General features: G+C 33.5%; 1 protein-coding gene across 1 annotated transcript in view; it reads right to left on the bottom strand.

Moving 5' to 3' along the window:
• The window catches only part of BMP5 (bone morphogenetic protein 5), a 108,720-nt gene that overhangs the window by 23,854 nt on the left and 58,902 nt on the right, over positions 1–25,964 (bottom strand). Inside the window, exon 3 of the mRNA XM_039244297.1 lies at positions 13,661–13,809. Coding sequence (XP_039100228.1) covers positions 13,661–13,809 — 149 coding nt within the window. The remainder of the gene's footprint in view (positions 1–13,660; positions 13,810–25,964) is intronic.

Here is a 25,964-nt window from a genome sequence, read left to right on the forward strand (position 1 = left end):
TGAGAATTACCTGAAGACAAGAACTGTGTTTACCATTCCTGGTAACAGTAAAAAAAAATTTATTTTCCTCTAACGGGTGTGTGAAGGGTAAAGACATTTAAAAAAGGAAGATACTTTTTAAAGGGTTGAATTTTTTTTTAAATTTTTGCTGAAGGGACTGTTAATGCACCACAGTTTGAAAAGGCAGTGAGGATTCGAAAAAAAAAAAAAAAATAGAGTGTTTGGTCACAAACATTGCCATGATGAGTCAAGGCGCACGGGGTGGGGCATGCAAACAGTTCAGAACTGAAACTCCTGAGACTCGAGGAAGGAGGGCCTGGGGGAAGAAAGGCTGAAGACCATAAAGGAGCAGGTCCAGAGGTTTGTGCCTAGTTGTGGAAGCTGTCCAGAACACTAAAGTGTTTTATTGCATCAAGGGTGGGGCTGAGGTGATGGAAAATGATCAGGCTCCTTCCATGGGACATCATTCTGAAATGAGGAGGCTTACTGTCTCAGGCCTGACAAGCCCCACAAATGTTTCTCACTCAGGCCTTATTTTGAGCTTGTGGAAATATGAATCTTAAACTAGGAACTGCAGTTTACCTTCACATAAGCACTTATTTTTTAATAGCTCTTCTCTTTATATATAGCGCCTTTCCTCTGAGACCCTACAAGCTTTACAGACATCATCTGTCACATACTCCCCAAAGATTGGTTAGCAGTTGGTCTTACAGTCCTCATTTATTTTAAGAAAGCAGAAACATTCTTTTCACAAAACCATGAGAAGAGTGGATTATTTTTAGCCCTTTTCCAGTTCTGATGTGACTTTTTAAAATAAAAAGTCTACACTTCTTTTCTTTTAAATCATAGATTTAAATAAAACTATAACAGCAGAGTTTCTGCAGAAATCGACCAAGAGCCTTGAAACACTATTTCTGTGGGTTAAGAAATCAGTGAACAGAGCTTTTAGAAACCAAACTTGTTTTAGTTTGTTTGATAGCACTTCATTTTATCTCTAGTAGGTGAAAGTGGCCTTTGAAATGAATGAAATGCAGTTACCTGGGAAACTGATGACTATCTAAAAGAATCATTCATTTTTATCAGTTTATAGGATATATTATTCAGAAGAATTGTCATCATAGAGAAAAGCATGACTCATTAAATGTTTGATCTTTCCTTTCAGTTTGATAAATCATGAAAGAATCATAAGCTACTTCCAGACCAGCTATAGACTACTTTAGACTAGTCCTTACCACCAAAATGAAAGAGATTTATCCTGACACCTAATAAAGAGAATGAAGAGAGTAAAAGGTATTTTCCAAAATATGCAGAAAAGACCTGATACCAAGATTTCTAAAATGTACACCAGGGTAAGTATCTGTTTTGGGGGGAAAAAAGAGTTAAGACATTTGGGATTTAATTCTTTCCTTCACATTTGAAGGTTGGATCACAAAACATTTTTTTTGAGTGAAAAAAAGTAAGAGCTTTTCTTCACCCATTTCTCATGTCTCTGGCTATGGCAAGAACATAAACCAGCCTGCCTCACACAAGGGAGCAGTCGAAAATGAGATCTCACACCACCATGAGGCCATGCATGGTGTTCCCCAGAGCAAGTGCATCCTTTTTAGCTGTCTGCATGCAAAATAATAGCTGGGTTCCAAGAGTGTTACCTTTTGGTCATCCTGGGTCAGCAGCATTATCTGATTTCATAGCCTAAGTAGATCTTTCATATTTCCACCAGCTCTATCACTTCAGAGAGAAAACACATGACTACCTCTGCATATGAATATAATGAGTACCCAAAAGAAATTATAAGCATTCTCTTCAAAAGGATCAAGAAAACTGGAAATTGAGAAGGCTAGCTAATACAATACTTCTGATGACAAAACAGCTGCCATCTATTGAAAGTAGATATCTTGCTAGTTGATTTATATGCACTATTTACACCTTGCAATCACACAAGAGTTACACTTGAAAACTGACTAAAATAACACTCAGAGAAGGATCAGATTTTTCACTGAGCCCTGTCAATCCTAAAGTAGTATGCTATCCCTTTAAGTGTTCCCCTTTGTTAAGGATTGGTTAGGGCTGATGCTTTGTCTTGGGTCTCTGCTTTCCACCTTACAAAGACTTGAGGAAAACCACCCATCTCAGATCTGTCAGTGACACACAGGTAACATTTGGAAGAAGTGTTATAGGTGCTTGTTTTGTTAAGTTCAAGGTTGGACTTTCCCTAGTAAGCAGGAAAATAGGGATTCAACTCTTATCAGCCAAGAAAGGGCACGTGGTTTCCCCAGTTTCTATTCCACTCAAATTGCAACTTGTCACACTACAGAGAAATAAGCATTCATTTTTAAGGAGCTGAGATATGTAATCTCGTTATCAGAGTATTTTCCCCCTACTTTCAAATTCTGATCACCTCTAGCAACACAACTATTGGCTCTGGTTGTCAGACACTTTTGTTTCTCTTTTGATTTTCTCCTCTCCCCCGTGAGCTGACACCAGGTGTGCCAAAGGTGAATTCTCAGCTGCACAGAATACAGCAGCTGCTCATGCCTTATACTCACTAAAACTTCTCTTTTCTTCCCACTGTGTTCTCTGCTCACGATGCAAAACCAGCACTGCTCTATTTTCACAGTATGTCTTCAAGAAATACGGATCAGCAATAGGTTAAACTCACAATGGAGAGAAGAGTGGGAAACACAGAGTTAACTCTACTGTATGATGAGAATAAGGAGAATCTCATATTGTTCATGGCTCTAAATTAATATTACCATGAAAATATTTACCCTCAGATCATTAGTTAAACCAGAATTAGAGTCTAGAATAGGGAATATAATGAACAACAAAAACTGGCTTATGTTCCTGACATTGGCATTTGTTTGGCAAGACTGGCGATCCATGGTTACTGTTCTGAATTAGGGAAAATCAAAAACAGAAATACAGATGTAGCCAAACACTTCCATATCCTTTTTCATTAAGGGAAATCTAAAAAATGGTAAAATACATCTTTCACCAGATAAGGAAACAAGACTAACTCCTGTTTGTCCCTGCTTACTTTGAATCATGGATTTTAAAATTCTTATTCACGTATGTTTTTGAGTTGTGATGATAAAATCTGGATAAGAAAATTATGTTTACCATGTGTCTCTCATTGAAATATAAACATACTATAAATTAAAACAAAGAAAATTGCCTTTAAAACCTAGTGTTAAAACATTGGATATAAATGGACATGGTAAAAGAGCAAATTCAAGTTTTTCCGTTTATTACTGAATATATTCCACAATCAACGTCTATTTATAAAGGAAAATTATTTTTCCTCTATGAACCATTATACAAGATTGAATTAGGCTATGAGAGGCCCATTTCAGCATACTGATCAGATAAAAAATATAATGTACACATTGTATAAGAAATCAGAATCATGATTCTTCCTTTCCGACAGAACTAAAGGATTTATAAATTACATTCTAATCATTTTGTTCAAAAACAAGGTTTTTAGAAAAGCAGTCATGGTTCACCCAATTAAGCTCTCCTTATAGGGAAACAAAACAAAATACGATTACAAATTAAAAATATGTTTCATTGCCAGAGGATTTATTTTTCAATTTTGGGAGTAAAAATTACCCTAATGTGTTGCTCCCAAAACACAATTCAGATAGTCCATGATCTCTTTAGGGCTGAAACAGTACCAACTCACTGCCAGCTTTGAAGCCGGGAGGTGGGAAGGTGAGACAGGAGAAAGAATTGCCTTCACACTGCTTTCTGTAAAATAATTTAATAGAACTTGGAAACTGAATGTTTGACTAGCCTCAGCGCAAGTTTCCTGCACCCTGGCTTAAACTACAAACTTGAGCATCAGTTGACATTAAAAAGGGTGGTGATGGAGGTAGATATGAGGATTCCATGATGTGGAATATGGATTAAGGGAGAGAAAATGACAGGAGAGCCTATCAAAATACATTAGTGAGAGATATACTGTAAAAAGGGAAAGGATGTTCATTTTTAAAGTCAAAATAAAGAAATTAAATTTGGCTAAATTTAATTACATGTTGAAGTGAATCACTACTTTTACTTCTTTTCGATTTATGAATGTATCAAATTAACTATAATTGTGTAGGGGCTGAAAGAAATACTGAAGTAGTGAGATTTAGAAAACAAAAAATATGGTTAAAATGCTGTTACTTTTTGTGGTAACAAAAGGTGATCACAATTCAACGCCAGACAGAAAATAAAAACTCAAACGTAACTCCCAAAAGGTTGGGAGTTCAATGCTGTCCCGTAACAATAATTATTAATAGTGTTGTTTTATTTGGAAATTATAAAATTACATTTATTTTTTCAGTTTGGAATTTGTACAAAATTCATATAATTTGTGAGAGTCATAGTATATAGGAGCTGGCTTTGAAAATAAATCATCATTAGATTCATGGGCAAAATTCTTAACCTTTCTAAGGCTGAGTTTCCTCACATATGAAATAGGATAATAGCGAGGATAAAGTAGACATTTCATTTAAAGAGCTAGCAAAATGTCAGGCACTTAATAAGCTCTCAGTAAGTGCTAGTTTCCATTAGTTATTAATATTATTGCAACTGACCATCATAGCAAATACATAGTTTGAATATTAATTTAAAATGAACTAAAGATGTACCTAGGAAGTAAAACTTAGATTAATCATAAAGACCTAAAAAATATGAAATATTAGCATGGAAAAATAATTGATGTTGGCAAAAAATATTGCCAAAATCATGGTGTAAAAAAGCAGATCTTTATGTAGATAGAAGATAAATTTTGATAAATAGAGTTAGGTTGAAAATATATGAACTACAGTTTATGAAAACTATATATGACTAATAAGAGAATTAATAAAGTCTTGGGTTGAACAAAGTACAAATTTACCAGTGCTCCAATGTTTATGTTGTTATTCTAGCTATGAAAGACATATTGATGATTTTGCTCATTTTTATGCAGTGGGAAAGTAGCAAAAATCTAAAGCATACAGGAAAGATTTATGTTCTCTGATGTGCTTTAAGACATTACACAAGTTAGAAAACCCATAGGTCACAGCCTACATGGTTTTGGAAAATTAACAATACTGGTTTTAAACCACAAGAGAAATCTATGTCATACTTATTTTCAGTAGACATTTTTACCATAAAGATGCAGGAATTCTTTTCCATGGAAACTTTTCTGAATCATTCACATAAAGTGACCAATGTAGTTTGTTTCTTCTAGCTATCTTTTATTTATTTCCTTAATTAATATTTTTTTAATATTTATTTTTGAGAGAGAGAGACAGAGTACAAGTGGGGAGGAGCACAAAGAGAGGAGACACAGAATCTGAAACAGGCTCCAGGTTCCCAGCTGTCAGCACAGAGCCCGAAGCAGGGCTTGAAGTCACAGACTGCGGGATCATGACCTGAGTTGAAGTCAGACGCCTAACTGACTGAGCCACCCAGGCACCCCTCTTCTAGCTATCTTTTAAATATCTCTCCATGGCTTGATTCATACAAAGAAAGATTGTTTAAAACTAATACATTGCCATTGATTAATTTATGCTGTAATGTTTTTGAACTTATAGAAATTATAATATATAATTATAATTATAGAAATAAGATAGAAACTGAAGCCACTTTAGAGAAAATGTTCTGGAAAAGTTTAGATTAAGTTTTATATTTTGTTATGATACTGAACAAGCTATTGTGGCCCTTAAAGTAAAAGAAAATATAATCTGTCAAAATGCTGTAATAAGAACTCTCTAGAAACCTTAGTAATTATAGATTATCAACTGTGAACTTATATCTGATTCCTCCCATGATTACTTAAGAATGTGTTTGACTGAATATTTTCCTTCTATATACAGATGCATGTGCATGCGTGCACCCATTCACCTACATGTGCTATCCCAAAAGAAAGTTTATGAGATGTCTAACATTTCTTTTCTTTACCAGTTTCTCCGTCCTTGATTTTTTTATATCCTGAGTTTTGATTTGAATGTAACTATTTAAAACCAGGTTCCTTTAAGAGGGTATATTTCTACTAACTGCACTCTCCCTCTCTGAATATAATATTTATATATGTATAATGCTTAAAATATAAATTTATGCTCATAAATTACAATTACCCGATAATTATCTCATGTAATGTAACGATACTTAGAAAAAGGCCAAATAAATGGTGAATTCTCCCAGTCACATGTAGCCCATTCCCTCACCATTAACTTCCACTTGTTTGGCACTTCTTTTCTTCTTGTGCCTAAATCTGCTTTCTCCCCTCACCGCCCCCCCCACATTGATTTAATTTCTGGACTGTGGGGTAAAAGTTCAACTTTATTTATTTATTTATTTATTTATTTATTATTTAAAGTGAACTCTTCTTCAACTATCTTCCTAATTTATTTCTAAATATTCATCTAAAATCCAAGCAAGTATGCTCTAATTATCCTTACCGTTAAACAGTACATAAAGAACTACTTTCTTTATACTAATATTTACCTAGAACAAATCATAGACGTATATGTTCCCTTTTATTTTCAGAACATTTAGCAAGATATGCAATTCTTGCAGTTTCTTGGATGTGCAGTCTTTCTCATTTATTTATTTGAAACCAACTGTCATCATCATAAATTCAGCAAAAGGGAGCCATATGGTTTTATGAACAAAAATGACTTAATTGCTTTATAAGATAAAGTTCAGATAAGGGAAGAGAATATTATCAAATCTCAAAATGTTTAAAAGATCCTCTGATAAGTAGACATAATTCAACTTTTTAAACTTAGATAAATAATGAGAAACTGTAGTCAAAACAGCAAGACAAAAAGAAAAATATCACCCTTGATCTCTGAATTTCTTCTGCTACTTATTAGCACTGTGTCAGCTGATATTCAGATTAACTGGCCACATAGATCATCTGACCCTTGACACAGATAAATAGTCATTTGACAACACAGGCACTTAATTTGGAGATTTTTCGCCTGTGGTAAAAACGACTGTCTTAGGAACCCGTAGGATAACACAACAGTTATTTAACCAAATACTTCCATTTGAAATTAGCAGATTCTAGGACATGAAGTGGAAGCAGATATTACATTAAGAACTCTTTATCTGTCTCATCAACATGCTTGCATTCACTAAAGTTTAAGCGGATATCAAGTTAGAAACTTATACATCCATTTAACACATAATGACATGAGGACTATAGATACCAGGATATATTTTTCTAATTAGGAATAAAGATTCTGTAATTCAAAAGATACCAGTGAATCTTTTAAAAATCTGACTTTTTAACTCAGCATATTTAAAAGATATTTCAGGATACTGCAATTTTGAAGAAAATTTTTATCAGTATATTGAATTACCCTGCACTAAGTAGGAAAATTAGCAATTAACACAAACCTCACGGCTATAGAAAAAAAAAAGAGTAATTCTATTTCTTATTATTAATATAGATGTTGGTGAAAATAATAGAAGATTAAATTGTGCCTTTAGAAAAGCTCTGATATGTGTAATTTCTAAAAATACAACAGAGAAAACCCTTGCACACTAACAAGCAGAAAAAAAATGCTCCAATTTTACCCTTTTACAATGTCTGGGAAATAGCTGCTGACCAGCATGGGTCAGATTACAATCTGAGGAGGAGGAATAATTACAATGGTTTGTTTCGTTCACTTTCTGGAAGGTCTTCTCTGATGTTCTTCCAATGAATTCATACAGTATCTTCCATTTTCTGATTATTTTATAGAAAATGGTATTTATATAGTAGGAATTTTATGCAATGTGCGGTAAATATCAGCCTGACATATTCAGGAAAGACCTTTTAGCAAAGACTTTATTAGCAAAGACAGTATTTCTTTAGCCACATGTTCTATGAATGTTAAAATACTGCTTCTAATTCTACCTTCTTTAGAAGAAGCCATCTTGATGCTAATAGGTTTACAAAGTCAAATACTAGTAATTATACTGAGGCATCTTTGGTTTGGAAATTGTTCCTAATGGTAATATTGGCCAGCCTTTAATCAATTATCTCTACATGGATAAATCCATTAAGTGACAAAAAACTTGTTTCCCTTATTTGCAATGAAGTAATTGGTTATCCCCAAAATATCTATGTTATGTTTTCTAAGAATAAGATGATTGGGACTCAAGAAAGCAACTATATTAAGTACTAATAATTTTATAATCTCTGGTACCTATGAATAACCAATATAAGCAATCAATTAATTATGATGTGTATCTCTGAGTGTTCATTTCTATTGGCTTTATGCTCCAGATTGGAATATATTTAAAAGTTTCCTACCAATAATCACTTTATCAACCAAAGTTATTAGACATGAGCATAATAATGTAGCTACCTATACACTCTGCTGCTAACTCAAAGTTTAAGAGCATATATGAATAATCTTACCTTTTTCCAGTGGACTATCATTTGCGAATTTATCTAAAACTCACTTAAATCATCTATACAACCTCTATATTTTAAAAAAAATGATCTTAAATTAAATGAGTGTTACCTGGAGTAAGTGAAAAGTCTCTGAATTCTCTAGTTCTATTCAGCATAAAGACCTTTTATTCCTGTCTTACCATATGCCAGGTCCTAGTGTCTAATATAGCCTCACACAGTCATTGTAAGTAATTACCATTATACTCATTTTATTAATGCTATGGCTAAAATATGAACTACTTTGTCAAAGCCAATTTTTTTTTTAATTTTTATGTTTATTTGTAAGAGAGAGACAGCACGTGCCAGGGAGGAGCAGAGAGAGAGGCACAGAATCCAAAGCAGGCTCCAGGCTCTGAGCTGTCAGCACAGAGCCCAACGCAGGGCTCACAACCCCAAACCATGAGATCATGACCTGAGCTGAAGTTGGACACTTAACTGACTGAGCCACCCAGGTACCCCAATCAGTGCCAAGATATGAATCTAGTTTTCCTAACGATTTCTTCTTAGAATTTATATTTCCAGAATGGGGATATTTATTCTATTTATTTATCCTCCTTATTTCAATTAAGTATCAAAAAAAATTAAGTATAGAAACTTTAAATTCTATGTTATCTGTAGCAATATGTTTCTCTATTTTCTCTTTGAGCATCAATTATAATTGGAATTTAATTTCATAGTTAATATCTCTGAAATATGCTTTCTTGATCTGACTACAAAATTCAGTGAAATGTTGAAATCTCTGTCTTTAAGTCTGAAATTTTACTTGATATGCTTAGTAATTATGCCACAAATTCATTTGAGGAAAAATGGATATTAGAGTCTTATTAAAAAAAAGAACTTTATAATGCATCTTGGACATTAAACAATACTCTGACAAAACAACATTTTGATGACTTGAATACAAATGAATCAGAAACATACGGATTGAATTTTCTTTGACGTATAAGTGGGTTTGAATAGAAAGAAAAAAAAGTCATTGGCAAAATTCATTCTGAGTATTGCCAAACCTAAAATGTCTGAAAACATAGGATTTTTTAAGACATTCTAATGAACCCAAAAATACTCTCTTTGTTTTTCCATCTCTATAAACTCAAGTTTGAAAAAAGAATTAATTTACTTGGAAAAAAGAATTAATTTACTTGGAAGGTTTAAACTATATAAAGCATCAAACAGTGGAAATTATAGTGTTTGGGAGGAAACTCAGTCTTAAAAGCTCTGTTAAGTTGCTATCTGTGTAATAAGCCCTGAATGTATATATGTATAAAGGATAATGATAACATTGATTTATTAACAATTTTAATAAAGACCTAATAAGTCAGATGATTAATGTGTTTTTATAACTTGGTAAGCTGAAAATCTTATAACAAATTATAAGACAGACCTAAGCCCACTCATTTGCTATTAATAAAGAGAGTCTATCTTACCACAGAAGTCTATTAACCACCATGAGAGAATGCTTGAGAACTTTGAAACTGATTTTACATTCAAAGGTGGACCCATGTCTTGAATCTCTAGATTAGACCATCAAGAAGCTGCAGTGCTTCTTTTTTGTTGGCCTGATCATATGCTTGCTTAATTTTGCTGACACAAATGTGTGGAGTTCAGGGAATTATTCTGTATGATAACAAAATCAATAGAATATCCTTAAACTCTCCTGCCAAATCGACACCAGTTCATTTGTCAAATTTCTAAAAAGAGAATTTCATAAAGTGACATATTTTTCACAGTTCCTCTGAGGAATCATAATGCTACTTTTGATTTCAGCAGTCTTTTGACTTCCAAAATATATTTCAGCCTCTTTACGTTTTTTTTTGTTTGTTTGTTTTTTGTTTTTATTTATTTATTTTTTTTGCAGGAGAAGGATAATCAAATTTAATTATACACATCACTGCTTTTCTCCTCATCTTATGACTTACACTGTTTTAACTACTGTACTGTAAGCTGGGTACAAAACTCTGCTCCTGTGTTACACCAGACTGACTTGGTTAATAATCACCCAAAAGTTATAGTTTGGAATGTCTTCTTAAGACTACCATGTTCAGTGGCAGGTGGTGTATAAAAGTCTTTTCAATCACAGACTCATTCAGTGATCATTCAAGACACATTTTTAATACCTACGCACAAGCTTCATTGTACCACGCACAGAGGGTCCAACTGTGAAGGAGAAATATACATCCTATGACCTCATGAAACCAAAATTCATACGATGTGTTGCTGTGATTGATTAAAGCAGCAAGTCTGGTTCTTTTATGACATGTGATCAAGCAACCAGAATCTATTATACATAAGTGAGATTTCATTTTCCTTCCACGATTTGTCTCCAAATCACTTTTCTAATAGCATTTGCAGTCATATTTCATACATGATTGTTGTTCTGGCCAACGCTGAACTATTGACTTTTTCCAGACTATAGCATGAGATTTGCCATTCTATGCAGTTACTCACATTGTTTCTTCATCTAGGAATGAATTCTCTCTTCCTGTTCTCACCACCACCCCATATACCCCCACAATCCCCTCTCTTCTCATCTCCATTTCTTGAAATCTTATTGAACTGACCTGGCTTAAAAGTCACAGGAACCACCGTCCTTTTGGTTCTGACCTTTTTGAAATAAACCTTCTCTCTTCAATTTTCCTGTAGTGTCATGATTTTACTACTATTTTCATCATTTAGAATGCTTTATCCTTTCTAAAATTAGCTACATATGTCTGTCTTCCAGATTATATTGCCCTTTAACATGTTGTCTTTCGTGTTTAGGTACTCAATAATTTTATGCCAAACAAATGAATAAGTGGATAATTAATAAGTGAATTTGAAAGCAGACTTTCCTAAGTATTATGACTGCCAATTACTTTTGCTGGGAAGTAAACATTTTCAGAATCCATTACTGTAAACTAAAGATGGTTTGTCCTTTCCATTTGAAGCAATATCACAATATCACATTGAGCACATCAGCAGTAGAAATGAATGAAGCAATAATAAGCTGAAGCATCTAGTTATTCATATTTATAGAGAAATGTCACAAGTATATTCTCTGTAAGGTCACAGTTAATAAAACTTAAGGATCAGCAAGGGCCACTTGCTTTCCAAAGGCCAAATATGCGGTAGGTAGCTCTGGTTAAAATCTGTTTTAAGTATTGCTTAAAGGCACAAGGCCAGCTTGCCTACCACATTTAACCATTTTCATATTTTAATATTAGACAATATTAAAGAGATAAAGAGAAGCAACAAAGGCTGTATATAACCTAACTCTTAAATAAAGGATTTGGAAACTTTGGGAAAAAAGGAAATATTTATTTATTTTAGGTTCAAAAACAAACTTCCCATATTATTAAATAACACAGCAGTAACTTAAAGTAAAATTACTCTAACATATAAGAGAAGTAAGTCAAGAAGTGGGAGGAAACTACAAAATATAAAGTAGTTTCTTAGAGAGTAAAACATAAATTGAAAGCAAGACAGAAGTCAAATTACATAGATAGTGAAGCAAAGAGAACCGATACAGAAGATGGAGTGAAAAAAAAACAAAAAGGAGTCATTTCAGAATTTACAAGTAGGGTGCAAATGGGTAGGGAATGAAAAGGAAACAGGCTGATCATATTTCATAGATTTCTTGAGTTGTTTAGTTAGACATTTTAAGCATCTCCCTAGGGAGAAGACTGGGAGAAGCACATACCACTAATTTAATTTTTCTTGTTTGGGCCACATACCAGGGAAGAAATGACTGCTCACCCCCACAGTGCTGATTTCCCAGTCACATTTCTGACCATAAATGTGCAGTAGTTTAACATTGTAAGAATTCTTGGAAGATTATTTAAATATGTACTTTCTCAGTCTACATTTATAATGCTTGAACTCTGAAAATCCTCAATGCTAATCTCAAAGCCATAATTGAAAAATAACCTATACTTCAAAATATTTGAATTGTGTAAAAAAAATAAATTCAGCACTGTAATTAAAATCTATGAAAAAGTTGAGATTTGGTGGGAAAATGTCTGAAACTCTTTGATAACACTAAGAACTCTCTTTTACTAGATCAAGATCTGAGGATGAACTCTGTAATATATTTAGTTTATATCTGTCAATCTCATTTCATATATGCAATCCTTGGGGGACTAACATTGGTTATAATATCGTTCTTCAGCTATGAATCTGGTTATATAGGTAACACAATGTTACTGTAAAGTCGTAATGCATCAGCAATGGACCTCCTTGAAAGAGACCCAAGTCAGACCCAACTTTTACTTAACTGTATTTTTTACGCAAGGATGTAGTGTAATACAAGAGGAATGAGTAGGGCAGACTCTAGGGTGAATGTGTATATTGCCTGATCCTGCTGAAAACTCAAAGAGTAAAACTTAAATAAGGTACATCCTTTAATTAATCATCCTTTTATAAATCACCCTCCTTGGGCCTGCCCCTAACATTCGCAGGATGTAAGGTACAATGTAGCCTGCTTCGTATATTCCTAACATACCACTTTACCTCCAGCATCTAGCCAAGCATGTGCCACACAGTTGCTCAATGAATACTGGTTAGCATAAAAATAACTTCTGGAGTTTCTTTAAAATGAAGATTTACTACAGACCCCCCTCTGCACCTCCAACTTAACAGTTAACCCTGGAGCTGTTGTCCTTGACCAAATATTGGAATAGGTTAAGACCAAATGATGTTATTTTCTGCAGTAGTTCATGCCTCTTTTATTCTATCCCCATCCTTCCTTTTCCCCTGTACTACTGGTATCTCCTTTGCCTGTTTCCCTAGCACCATTATATGTGTGTGTGTGTCTTTGTTATTTTTAGTCAAGTTTTGAGATATCTTTTACATAGAGTAATATTTATTTCAATCTACAGTTCTTTAAATTCTTACAAATGATATAATTGTATAAGTACCATCATAATCAAGACATAGATCCATATAGCATTTTGTATATAGCTTTCTTTTTGGTGTTGTTATAGTAGTGCTATTTTTTGGAACACAGTTCTTCAATACTAGATTAAAAATTCTTTGAGAGCCAGGAACAACAAATAATTCTTTACCTCTTTCTCCCCACCAGAGAGGCTGAAAATAAATAGGTATTGAGTAAATACATTTATAAATCAATTAACCAATATTATGGCAGATGCTACCTTGCATATTGTAGGCATAAAACGTATCTTGGTTAAATTGTATAGAAAGCTGTAACTCTCAGGGTGTCATAACTAGTGTCATGAAAAATATTTGAAATGCATTGCTTACCATCTCCTGTTTCTGCACAGAGCTGTAAACCCAAATTATTCTGTGGATTAATTACCCAATGATTGCTGGTCACAGTGATATCAAAGACAAGCCAACCCACATCTAAAGCTTGGGTCTTTCTTGTGTCTAACAGGAACAGATCTGCATCCCTAGGGAGAAAAACACAACAACAACAAAAAAAGTTAAAAGTGTGAAAGAAAATCATCATTTCCTATACTTAAGTGAAAACATTCCAAAAGTTCTCTTCAAAATAACAAAAGTTAAAAGAAATAACAAAAGTTAATTAAAGAACAAGGGGAACAAGTGACTCAAGTGGCGGGTAAATAAATTACAGAACCTTTTATTGTTGAGCCCCAAACCCAAATCTGGTGCAGATTAATAATATCTGAAAGTGATTTCCATTTTCCTGCTCTTCCTTGGCCTTTACAAACTGCCTTTATGGTCTAGATTTGGTCTGATAATCAGTGTTCCCTGAAACCACTGTATGTATGTACCCTTCAGTGGCAAGTACACACAGACAAGGATTAAACTGAAAAGAAATGGAAATGAAAGTAGCTTCTCTAATTTGGATGATGAATGTGGGTTGTTAAAAGAATGGAGCACAGGCAGGATGTGATACAAGCATCTGTCTTAGGGATGAGTTTCCCTTTTATTCATTTTTATTATTTTCCCATTTTTATAATACATCTTTCCAATTTTAATTACATCCCATTTTGATTATATAATTATTTTATGGGTACCACAGGCCAAGCGAGAGTCTCAGACCACACCATTGGATCAGAAGGTGAATTCCAGGAACCGAGCATCAGGTGCACCCTGACTTGCTTTAACATCCTCTGCATGTGCAAGACCCCTGGGGTCAGTAATGGCAATAATTATGAACTTGTTGTTTTAGAAAAATCTCCACAGTGATTAACATTCATCAATCTTAACTTTAGCATTAAATTTCCAAATGTATGAATATTTGTTGAATTAGAGTGAGTTGCTTTTATCATTTCCTTACTACTGGCAGCCTCAGAGATAAATGGTACCTATTTCCAACATTTAATCTTGACAACAACTCTTTCATATTGATGAAATTGAAGGTCAGGTAGGTTAATGGTAAAACATTTGAACTTCTTCAAAGCAGAATAGAAATAGACTATTATGCATTTTTATGACCTTTTATACTCTGCTGAATCTGTTTAAAGACATTATTTGTATGAGGAAAGTCAAAGCTATGTCATATCAACTATGTTAAATACTGTTCTACTGTATTTGCCATTTAACAACATCACACAAGACATTTAGAAAATGGCTTACAAAATGTAAAAAGCAAATTATGAATCAAATCAATCATAGATATATTATTTCTTAAGAAAAATACTTTAACTGAACATTTATTTTTAACAGAAGTCAAAATTATCAATGTTTAAGAAGCTGTATCTTCATTTCTTTATTTCAACTTGATTTAATTCAACTTTTCCTTAACCTAGGAAAGTTAAAATAAATCCATTATGATTATTTAAATCATCCATCTATACTACACCCACTATGCAACTTTCATTCTCCTTCACAATTTTATTTTTTATTGTTTTTAAATTTTTTATGTTTTTATTTTATTTTTGAGAGAGAGACGCAAACAGGGAGGGGCAGAGAGACAAGGAGACACAGAATCTGAAGCAGGCTCCAGGCTCTGAGCTATCCACACAGAACCTGATGTGGGGCTTGAACTCATGGACTGTGAGATCATGACCTGAGCTGAAATGAGATGCTCAATTGACTGAACCACCCAGGCACCCCTCTCCTTCACAATTTTAATCATAATGTTTACTAAAGGAAGGTTCCAGATAACTTTTCATTTCCAATATAGAACTCAGTTTGAGATACCAAGGACATGTGACAAATATATACTATAATGCAGTGAAAATACACAATTAGTTTCCACTTGAATCTTAAGAACCCATTATATTCCTAGTGGGAAGGGATCAATCAAATTGTTCCTCTTCCTAATTTGGAAAACTCACCAGGTAAACCAAGAAAATACAAATTATCATTAAATTCTTGAGATATTTGATAAGTGTCTTTAAGACAGTAATATTAGATTAATTTAATTACATTTTTAGCTCTTAAAAAGAAGGAGTTGCCCTACAGCTTGGGAAATATTCAAGTACAACCTTGCTGTCAAAACTGCTTTCATTTGCAATACAGTACATGTTCTACTAAACTCCACAAAGCTTTTAATGTCATCTCTTGGCATGATATAAACAGACATTGAAAAACAAAAAAAGAACAGAGGTAGAGAGTAGAGAGCAACTTCCACTAATCAATAAAGATCTTTAGGTAGTTATTCAGGTAATATTTTCTATTGTTTTTAAATTATGTTATTTTTCCAGAAAAAAAACCCCAAACTATCCATGGCTAAGTCCCCAAATTTTCAAGCATGTCTGTGAGGAAAATGTTTCAGTTTTAATGCAGATATTTAGAAAAAGCACCGGCCAGAGAATTCAGTCAAGCCTTAAATATACAAATTTCAGAGATACAACTTGAAATTCATTAGAGGGTAAATCTAGGAAGATAATATGGCTGGAAAATCCATCCATTTCTAGATCCCCCCTGAAAAGTTACAATGTCTCCATTGCTTTCATAAGCTCCATGATTTCCTATTCCTATTCGAAGCTATTTTATTTTTGACTGATAAATTCTATGTTTTAATTTCCCCTCTGCCCTTTTATAGAAGCTCTTCTGCATTACCTACAGGCAACAGAATATGCTTTGGAAAAATCAAGTCTATTACTAATCAACGCAATGGTAACAATTCTGCAATTATCACTGATGTAATACCTTTTGTAACAGTCTCTTAAAAATAAATTCCTACTCGTTCTGTAGAAAATTAGATGTGATTTCTTTTGAAATATAAAATTACTCCACTGAAAAATGGAACTTACATCATTGGAAATGCTAGAAATAATAACTATGTCCTATTAACTGTATGAAATAAACTTGTTAAAGTTGCCTCATCTTACTATTTTACCTGATGTTTTTCTAGAAATCTTGAAGTGTCTAATAAAAGATACTTAAAAATATTAATTCATTTAAAAGGAATACTGTAGAGAGAAAATATATGCGTAGGAAAATTTATTTGTAGAAGAAATAAATCCATAATAGGATCTCGTATGTTTTTATGATTATAATAATGAAACCAAAAATAAAATCTGCATTCTAGCAAAGGCAATAAAGTCTATTTACATAGATGTATATAAGCAAATATTTCAGAATGGCAGTGTTAGTTCCGAAGGTTGTCATAACAAGTACCATAAGGGCACCTGGTGGCTCAGTCAGTTAGGCATCTGACTCTTGATTTCAGCTCAAGTTATGATCTAGTGATTTGTGAGTTTGAGACCCACATTGGGCTCTGCGCTGGCATTGCAGAACCTGCTGGGGTTCTCTCTCTCTGATTCACCCCTGCTCATATGCTCTCTCTCTCTCATTCTTTCTCAAGTAAGTAAATTAAAAAAAAACAAAAACAAAAAACAAAAAAACCAACTACCAAAGACTGGTTGGCTTAAACAAGAGAAATTTTTAGTCTCACAGTTCTGGAGGCTGGAAGTCCAATTCAAGATGTCAGAAGTGAGTAAGATGGGTTCCTTTGAGGGCTTGAGAGAAGGATCTGTTCCAGGCCTGTCTCCTTGTCTTGTGGATGGCCATCTTCCTGTGTCTTCCTATCATCTTACCTCTATGTATCTGACTGTGACCAAATTCCCTCTCTTTATAAGGCAACCATAATTGCCTCTTTTTAATTTAATTATCACTTCAAAGACCCTATCTCTAAATAAGGTCAGCATTCTGAGGTAATGAAAGCTTGGACTTCAATAAATGAATTGGGGGAGAAAAGGAGGCACAAATCAGCCCATAACACTATTTTAAGATATTTTGCAAGGCATAAATTATTCTGGGTATGAATGTTCTATGTTTATTTATGCTATAGCAATTAACAACATTGAATTTTTTTCAAAAACAAATATGTAAAAGTAAATTTATCTTGATGAAAATAATTGGCAGTCACCAAAATTTGAATTTTTTCTTTTTCAGATAGAATGTGATTATTTGTCTAAATTATAATATAGATCAGCATAGTAATTTCTTATACAGCTAAATGAATTCATCATGCAGTTGGTAAATACAGGTATATTTAATAGATAAAGGATTTGTAGCATGCATACTGACCTCTTGCATGTGAAATAAATATATTAAAAATAGTTACTCAACAGTGAAAAATAATCTGCATATGTACATATACATTTATAGTTCCCTACAAACACATTTGATCAGATTTTACTTTAGTCATGACTAGAGGTTTAAAAATATCATGGGAAATCGGTGGCCTGTAGATACAGATTTGCAAGGGTGCTTTTCATTTTACTGAGAGAGGGAAGAGTTTTGCAAATGCACCTTGGGAGTCTCAAAATACCAGAAGGGTAGGTACTTCACTATAAACTGAGCAGCAGGGGCGAGAATTCAACAATGAATTGTCATCATCTTACAACTCATCTGAAAATACAGATCAATGGAATGAAAAAATTGAGGCTATCTATTTCATAATATGATGATAGAAGAAACTAAAACAATTTTATCATCATTATGCAACTATTAGTGTAATGTAATGAAAGAATTTGGAGACCAGACAGGGCTTAAACAATTAAGGAATTCTTCAGCTTCAATTTCCACAATGTTTAAAATATAGTATGGTAAGCACTGCCTTAAAAGATTTTGTAATGAACAAAATATAACATGATCTGAATATCTATCTAAGGCAGAGGATTCATAGATACTCTGATAAGCCTCATTATAAGCATACCTTTATAAAGTAAAGAATCATAGCTGTAGGGGGAGTTGCATCTGCTTAATTTCAACAATGACTTGTTATACATAGGCTTTGTTTAATATTAGAAAAAAATAATTATTCCCTTCAAGTTACCTTTCTGAGCTTGTTTTTTTCTTCTTTAAATAAAGATTAAAATTTCTACCTCTGTAAATATATTGCAGGGATGAAGGGATACACAAATAAAACAATGCTATGCAAATTACTGCCGTTGCTCTTTCTTACCAAAACACATTTATTGCATGTACAGATGTATGTAATAAGTTGTGTGCATTATGCTTGATAGAATAATTAGGATCAGAAGTGATTTATGCAATAATTACTGTGAAACTTCTTAAATAACATGTGCTTACAATTTTTGGAAATAGGTATTCATTCATTTAAATGTAGTAACATTTTTGATGCATATAATCTGTAATGAACCTTTATCCCTAAATCAATTAGAGGAAAAAAATTAAGTGGAAAATTTAACAAAAGGGAGTAGAATTATTTATACAATCAATAACAAGAGATATTGAGAGAGAAACATTCCCCAGATTGTTATAGTTTCAATGATATCTATTTCTACATGTGTACGTGTATATATACATATGTTGTAAGAGAAAGAGAAAAGAAATAGTTAACCAAGACTGTAACCATTCTTTAACCAGGAAGCACTCAACCTCGTCAAGAAAATCTTCCAGAAATTATCTGGAAGATACACAGATACATTTGGAAGAAAAGTTGCATTACTTTATTTCCATAAGACATCTCCAGTTTTTCCAAAATTTCTACTCTGTAAGTATTTCACCTCCTTCCATCACCCTTTGCCTTTGGATAGCTTACCAAGTCCAATAAAAATGTAATGATGGCCACCCAAGGAGAAATCATACATCTTTCTTTGGGTGTTTGATGTACATACCACAACACCACTTAAATAGCCCAATGTCCAGCTTTGGTATGGAACATATTAACAAGGAACAACAAATTAATAAATTAAATTCTCTGGAATTTATAATGTCAAAAGTTTCTCTCACGAGCAGCTTTACCTTAAAAGTGTTAGAATTTGACTTTGTTAGTTGATTGATATTTTCAAATGATTTTTTCTACCAAAACAAATGTGAAATAATGAAATTCCATAAATCTCACAGGGCATCAATTTTCAGAATATGTGGTGCAATGCTGTATTTACATTTCAAAGGTACAGAGACAAATTGGTAAAACACCAATATTAGATGAAATTGAATGACACATATGGCAAAAATGGGAAAAATAGTTGAATTCCCACTATGAAAGTTCAGTTTTCTCTCTGCAGAATTTTTTTTAATTGCCAAGATATTATTAATGTTTAACAGGTTTCCTGGCATGACATCACCCTGTATTTTTCCCCTGCAGAGAAATCTAAACTTGTGCTACTGGATATATATACAGAGGCCTCTTCATTCAAAAAGAAATAAGGAAGCAAGATGATTAGGCAGATAGTCCCAGCACTTTTAGTGCCTCCTCATCAATGAGTCATGTGTTCAAAGCACGATGCACCCCAAACTCTAAGACCTCTAAAAGCTAATCCATGCTATGATTCTTAAGAACCAAAATATGAAATTAGTCAAAGAAAAATTGACTCACATAACTCTATTCCCATGTTTAAATTTACAACTTAAATCTTTAAAGAGAGCAGGATTTCTTGGGGCGCCTGGGTGGCTCAGTCAGTTAACCATCTGACTTTAGCTCAGGTCCTAATCTTGCATTCCTGAGTTCAAGCTCCATGCTGGGCTCTGTGTTGACAGCTCAGAGCCTGGAATCTGCTTTGGATTCTGTGTCTCCCTCTCTCTCTTACCCTCCCCAACTCACGCTCTCTCTGTCTCTCTCTCTCTTTCTCTCAAAAATAAATAAACTTTAAAAATAAATAAATAAAAAGGGAAGGGTTTCTCAACCTCAGCACTATGGACATTTTAGATCAGATCATTCTTTATTGTGTGGAGGTGTTGTTCTGTCCATTGTAGAAGGTTTACCCCAGCGTTTCTACCCACTAGATGCCAGTAGCATCCATCTTCCTGCCCTCACCAAATATGATGATCAAAAATGTCCCAGACATTGCTAAGTGTTTCCTGGAGGACCAAATCACTCTAGCTGAGAACCACTGAAATAGAACACAAATCTCTGTACAGTGAAGAAATTTAAGCTATACTTGTATACGAACTTTCCTGTATACTTAGTAAAATGTCATCAACCACCAAGTGTCCTCTCCCAAGGATACTGCTCTCAAGAGCCCATGAAATCTTCCTGAGTGGAAATTGTCAATGTACGTTCTGAAGCACATCCACAGAAGAATCACAAATCTTAGAGATGCAGGATGGAGATGATGTAAATATGAAGCTGACTGTGAACTGGAATGATGACAGCTTAACTAAATATATCCAAGTAGTGAAGGTGGCTAATGACATCGAGCAGGCTAGCTTCAGATGTTTTTGCAATGGAGTACAAAAATTTATATTCATAGCAGAACATTAGGAAAGGGTTGAGTTATTCATAGTATATTTATACACATATAGGTATATATATATGTATATATATATTTCCTAATGTTCTGCTATGAATATAAAGGTATATATATATATGTGTGTGTGTATAAATGTATAAATTATGCTATAAATATATAGGTATATATGTGTATATACATATGTGAAAAAATTAATTCAAGTAAAGCATTTAGTACGGTGCCAGACACGTGGTGAGTGCCCATTAAATGGGTAAGTCTGGCTGCTATTTTTAGTAGCAGTAATACTAGCATTGATAGTTTTATTTGTATTATTTAACTTGTACATTTAAACATTTTAATGCTTAGGGATATTTCTTCTAGGACATGCCTCTCTCTCTGTTTCCCTGTCTCTCTGTTGCCCTCCCCCCACCCCCTTCAATACCTCTCTCCCTCTGGCTATAGAAAATTCCTACTCATCTCCAAAGACCCAGCTCAAGGGTACACCCTTCTCAGTGGATTCCCCTAAGGTCCCTCACCTTCCCACACGAAGAATTAATTTCCCCTTCATTTGTGTTTCCACAACACTTAGTGCATACTTACATCATAGTGCTTAGCACATTGTATTATAGTTATTAAAGTCTGTGTGCGGCAGGCCCACCACAGCCCTTGGCCCTTGGGCTATGAGCTTTTGAGATTTTATTTACTCGGCCTCCCGTCCCTTGTGCTAGCTACATGGTAGGAGCTCAGCAAAAGCAAGCCGACCTCAGCTGAATTATCTGGAAAATTCAATCATGTGGAAACCTCATTTCCCAATAATGCCAGATATATGAGGTGTGACTGAAGAGCAGTGCCTTCTATATAGAATTTGGGGCTGTCAGCCTTATACGAAAAGATTAAATCAGCAAAATGATGCAAAGTGTGTTAACTTTTTAACCAAGAAAAATAAAAATCTGGATAAATATGAGAATGCTCCATTAAATAGCACACATTTAAATATGAGTAGGAATAAATGGGGGAGGAGGGAGATGGTAGAACTATAATATATCATTATAAGACTTTTAAGTCTTGCTAAGATAAATACATGTGAAAGAGATGACATAATGGGTCTTTTAAAAATTTTGATTCATTAACACTGTCAAAAAATTCATAGACTAGATGGTTAATAGATCTAAGTCTTGAGTAGAAAACATATTTATGAAACATTAGTCTGAATTACTTCAAGAATCCCACCACAATACTCCTTGATAATACATTAGGGAAATTAAGCCTTAAAAATGTGAAAATTATACATTCTTTGTTGAATGCACTGTATTAAAGAACACAGTCTGCACCAGCTTTTCAATTGTTTTTTGCTTTTAATTCAAAACACTAAGTAAGGGGTACCTGACTGGCTCAGTTGGAAGAGCACACAACTCTTGATTTTGGGGTTATAAGATTGAGTTCAGTGTTGGATATAGAGATTGCTCAATTAAATAAACTTTTAAAAAATTAATTAATTTATTTTGAGACACACACAGAAAGAGAGGCAGAGAGAAAGAACATGCGCAGGGGAGGGGCAGAGAAAGAGAGAAGCAATCTTGGAGCTGTTAGCCCAGAGCCTGACAGACATGGGCTTGATCTCACAAAACTATGAGATCATGAACTGAGCCAAAATCAAGAGTCCCACACTTAACTGACTGAGCCACCTAAGTACCTCTAAATAAATGACTTAAAAGAAAAAACAAGTAAAACCCTTAAGTCTGAAGATAGAAGTTTCAGGAGGTAACCCTAGCTTTTAAATTGGCCAAAGGTACTAATTTCTTTTCTTATGCCCTTTTGGTTCTTGATTTAGGAAATATATGAAACCATAGATAATCAATACCAATCAAAATATAATAAAATTTGAATTTCGAAAGTACTGTTGAAAATTGAAATTATTTCTATTTTAATTGTGATCACATGATTTATAAGTTAAGTATTTTAAATCTGTTCCTCCTCACCATCACAGAGTTAAAGTCAAGGCTCCCAGTTGCAGAAAATCTTTCCTTGGCATAGAGGAAAGAAAAAATATATATTTCTTTATCTCTTTTCATATTCTGTGGGGGGAAAACACCTTCCATGGCTTAATTAAAAATAAGAGCTACTTATTGTTACATGCTGGTGTTTCATTTAGTTTCATTTTGGTTTGTTTTTGGCCTCTTAACCTCGAGAAGTTGTAAAGAAATGTGTAGCATAAAGCTGTTTCATTATTCTCTCTCTCTCTCTCATAATTCTCAATTAGAATTATGCTTGTTTCCAATTATAAGAATGTTTGTTATAAAAAATTTCAAAAGTACACAATAGGGTAAGAATTAAAATTTCAAGCCTACAAGCCTGGAAGAAAACTTGATGTTTCCTTCCCATCTGTTTTCCACATGAATTTATTTAAAATTGGTATAATTATATATCATACTTTTAGTCAACTAATGTTATAATCTGAGACCTTTCTAGTATTATCCAATATTTTAAAAACCCAATTTTTACTTGCTATATAAAGTATAGCATCTCCGTTTCCAAAAAACGAAGTATAACTTAACTTCTGTATAACACTGAACTGAAATGTTCTCAATGTATGCAATTGCCAAAAATAATACTGTAATAAAGACTTATATGTGAATCTTTGTCCAATTTGTCTATATCTCTGATATTCCTGTAAAATAAATTCATAAGTAAGTAATCTCCCGTCTCCACCACTCTTTAACAGTATTTTAAATAAGAGCTTTATTTATCATTTGCTTTCAGGGACAAGTTCAGAGACAGCTTTAATGGTGTTGCTCCAAAGTTGTGTGGTATTTATTTCATTATTAAACTTAATAGTGTACCAATTCCTCTTATATGAATCAAAGATCAGGTGATTTTTTATTAAGTAAAGGTATCTGTCATCCTATTACTTACTTGATCTTTAGATAAAAATGGGTATCAGTAAATGGTAGCTGTTATTATTATTATTATAATAACCACCTACTTTTGGTTAATCTATGTATACCATCCTCTAAACCCTAGTAAACTATATGCTCCTACTGAGTTATGAGTATATATTGACCAATGTATTTACAAGGTATCAACTATGGTCTTTGTATTGTGATAAGCACTAGTTCTCCCCAAATCATCTGAAATCCTTTTATTGTTCTGAAATACTTATTCTTTTATTCTTTTCATATTTGTGAACAGAGACCCTAAAATATACAGCAATTTCCCTAAGCGAAATTCCAAAGTCCATGCTGTTATTGTTATACATTACTACTTTCTGTGGTGACTGAAATCCTACATAGAAACCTGAAATAGTCTAAGAATTACATGTACTGTTTCTATTTATCCATCCCTTAAATCTATTTCTTCAGAACAAAAAGAAGAGTGCAAAATATGAGGCTTGGATGCATAGACAAGACTATAGGACTGCGTCTTCTTACACTGTAGATTAATGAACTCCTAGTAATGGGTGACTGCCAATTTCAAAGAAAAGGAAAACATTTTGCCAGAGAATCTCTCAACTGATCAATAGAATATAAAATTGAAATGTAGAGTATACATGTGTGAGATTGTATGTTCTGGAGATTGAAAAAGATGATTAGCAAAAACAAAACTCACAGAGGGGCACCTGGTGGCTCAGTCAGTTAAGCGTCTGACTTTGGCTCAGATCATGATCTCACAGTTCGTGGGTTCGAGCCCCGCGTCGGGCTCTGTGCTGACAGCTAGCTCAGAGCCTGGAGCCTGTTTCAGATTCTCTGTCTCCCTCTCTCTCTGACCCTCCCCTGCTCACGCTGCCTCTCTCTCTCTCTCAGAAATAAATAAAACATTAAAAAATTTTTTGAAAAAACAAAAAAAAGCAAAACTCACAGAAAATAATAAGTAGAGCATAAACTTACAGGGTGATTCAGTAACAATATGTGATAATAGATTTCAAGAGTGTGAACTTGATAGAATGAATATGAAATTGAATTTACTGAATTGAATTTTAATAAATGCAGTAAGTTGAATACCAACCTATGTCATCCATGCCATCCTAGAGTTTAGGATATCATATACAAATATTTGAGAATGTCAAATACAAATACAAACATTTGAGAATTGAGCAATACATACTTGTATTTTAGAAATCATTGTTCAAAGATGTAAAGAAAATATCAAAGACATTAGGAAATCCTGGATCTTAGATTTAAATACATGTTAAAGTAAGTAAAGACTTAGCCAAATTATACTCAAGAGTACTGAAAAAGCATGCAATGTAGCTGTAGAAACACTGAGAATAATATTTTTAAAATCAAGTATAATTAGAGAAATAACAAATTTCAAGATAAACAAATGTTCCATTTTTAAAGAAATAGAAATTCTCAAAACTGTGAAGTCTGATAAACTGCGCATCAACACCCATATTTATTCCCAAATGTGTTATTTATATAAATCAGCATGAGTTCATCAGGAATGAATCTATAACTTATTATAGAGAGCCTCTTCTCTTTGTCCTTTATTTTCATCATATGTATTATGTCTTAAATTATACAGTTCACATACTTAGAAAATAGAGGTGAAAGAAAGCTAAATGCATGGCTAGTTCAATGGATAATATTCAAAAATATCCAGAGCAGACAGAACAATAGACCTAATTAAAATTTAGGACTTCAAATTGTGATCAGTGTAAAAGTCTGCATTTAGAGTCAAACAGTCAATAAGTATATTCCAGAGGTAGAGATCTGGCGTACCAGTGGTTTCTGTGAAAACCACTTGGGTGGTTATGAAATAACCAACTACAAGTTCTGAATGCATAACTATTGTGAATGACAAAAAATAGAGGTAATTCAAGCATGTTAAGATATGTTAATGGAGTATTATCCCAATCATGGGCAATAGTAATTTGAAAACTTTAATTCATATCAAGCAAATTAGTGCTGAAGGTTAAAAAAAAAAACTACTTAAGACATTATTCTTATGGGGTGCCTGGGTGGCTTAGTTAGCTAAGTGTCTGACTC

The sequence above is a fragment of the Hyaena hyaena genome, unplaced genomic scaffold, assembly GCF_003009895.1.
Source record: "Hyaena hyaena isolate Hyena2069 unplaced genomic scaffold, ASM300989v1 scaffold_242, whole genome shotgun sequence".
Taxonomy (NCBI): Eukaryota; Metazoa; Chordata; class Mammalia; order Carnivora; family Hyaenidae; genus Hyaena; species Hyaena hyaena.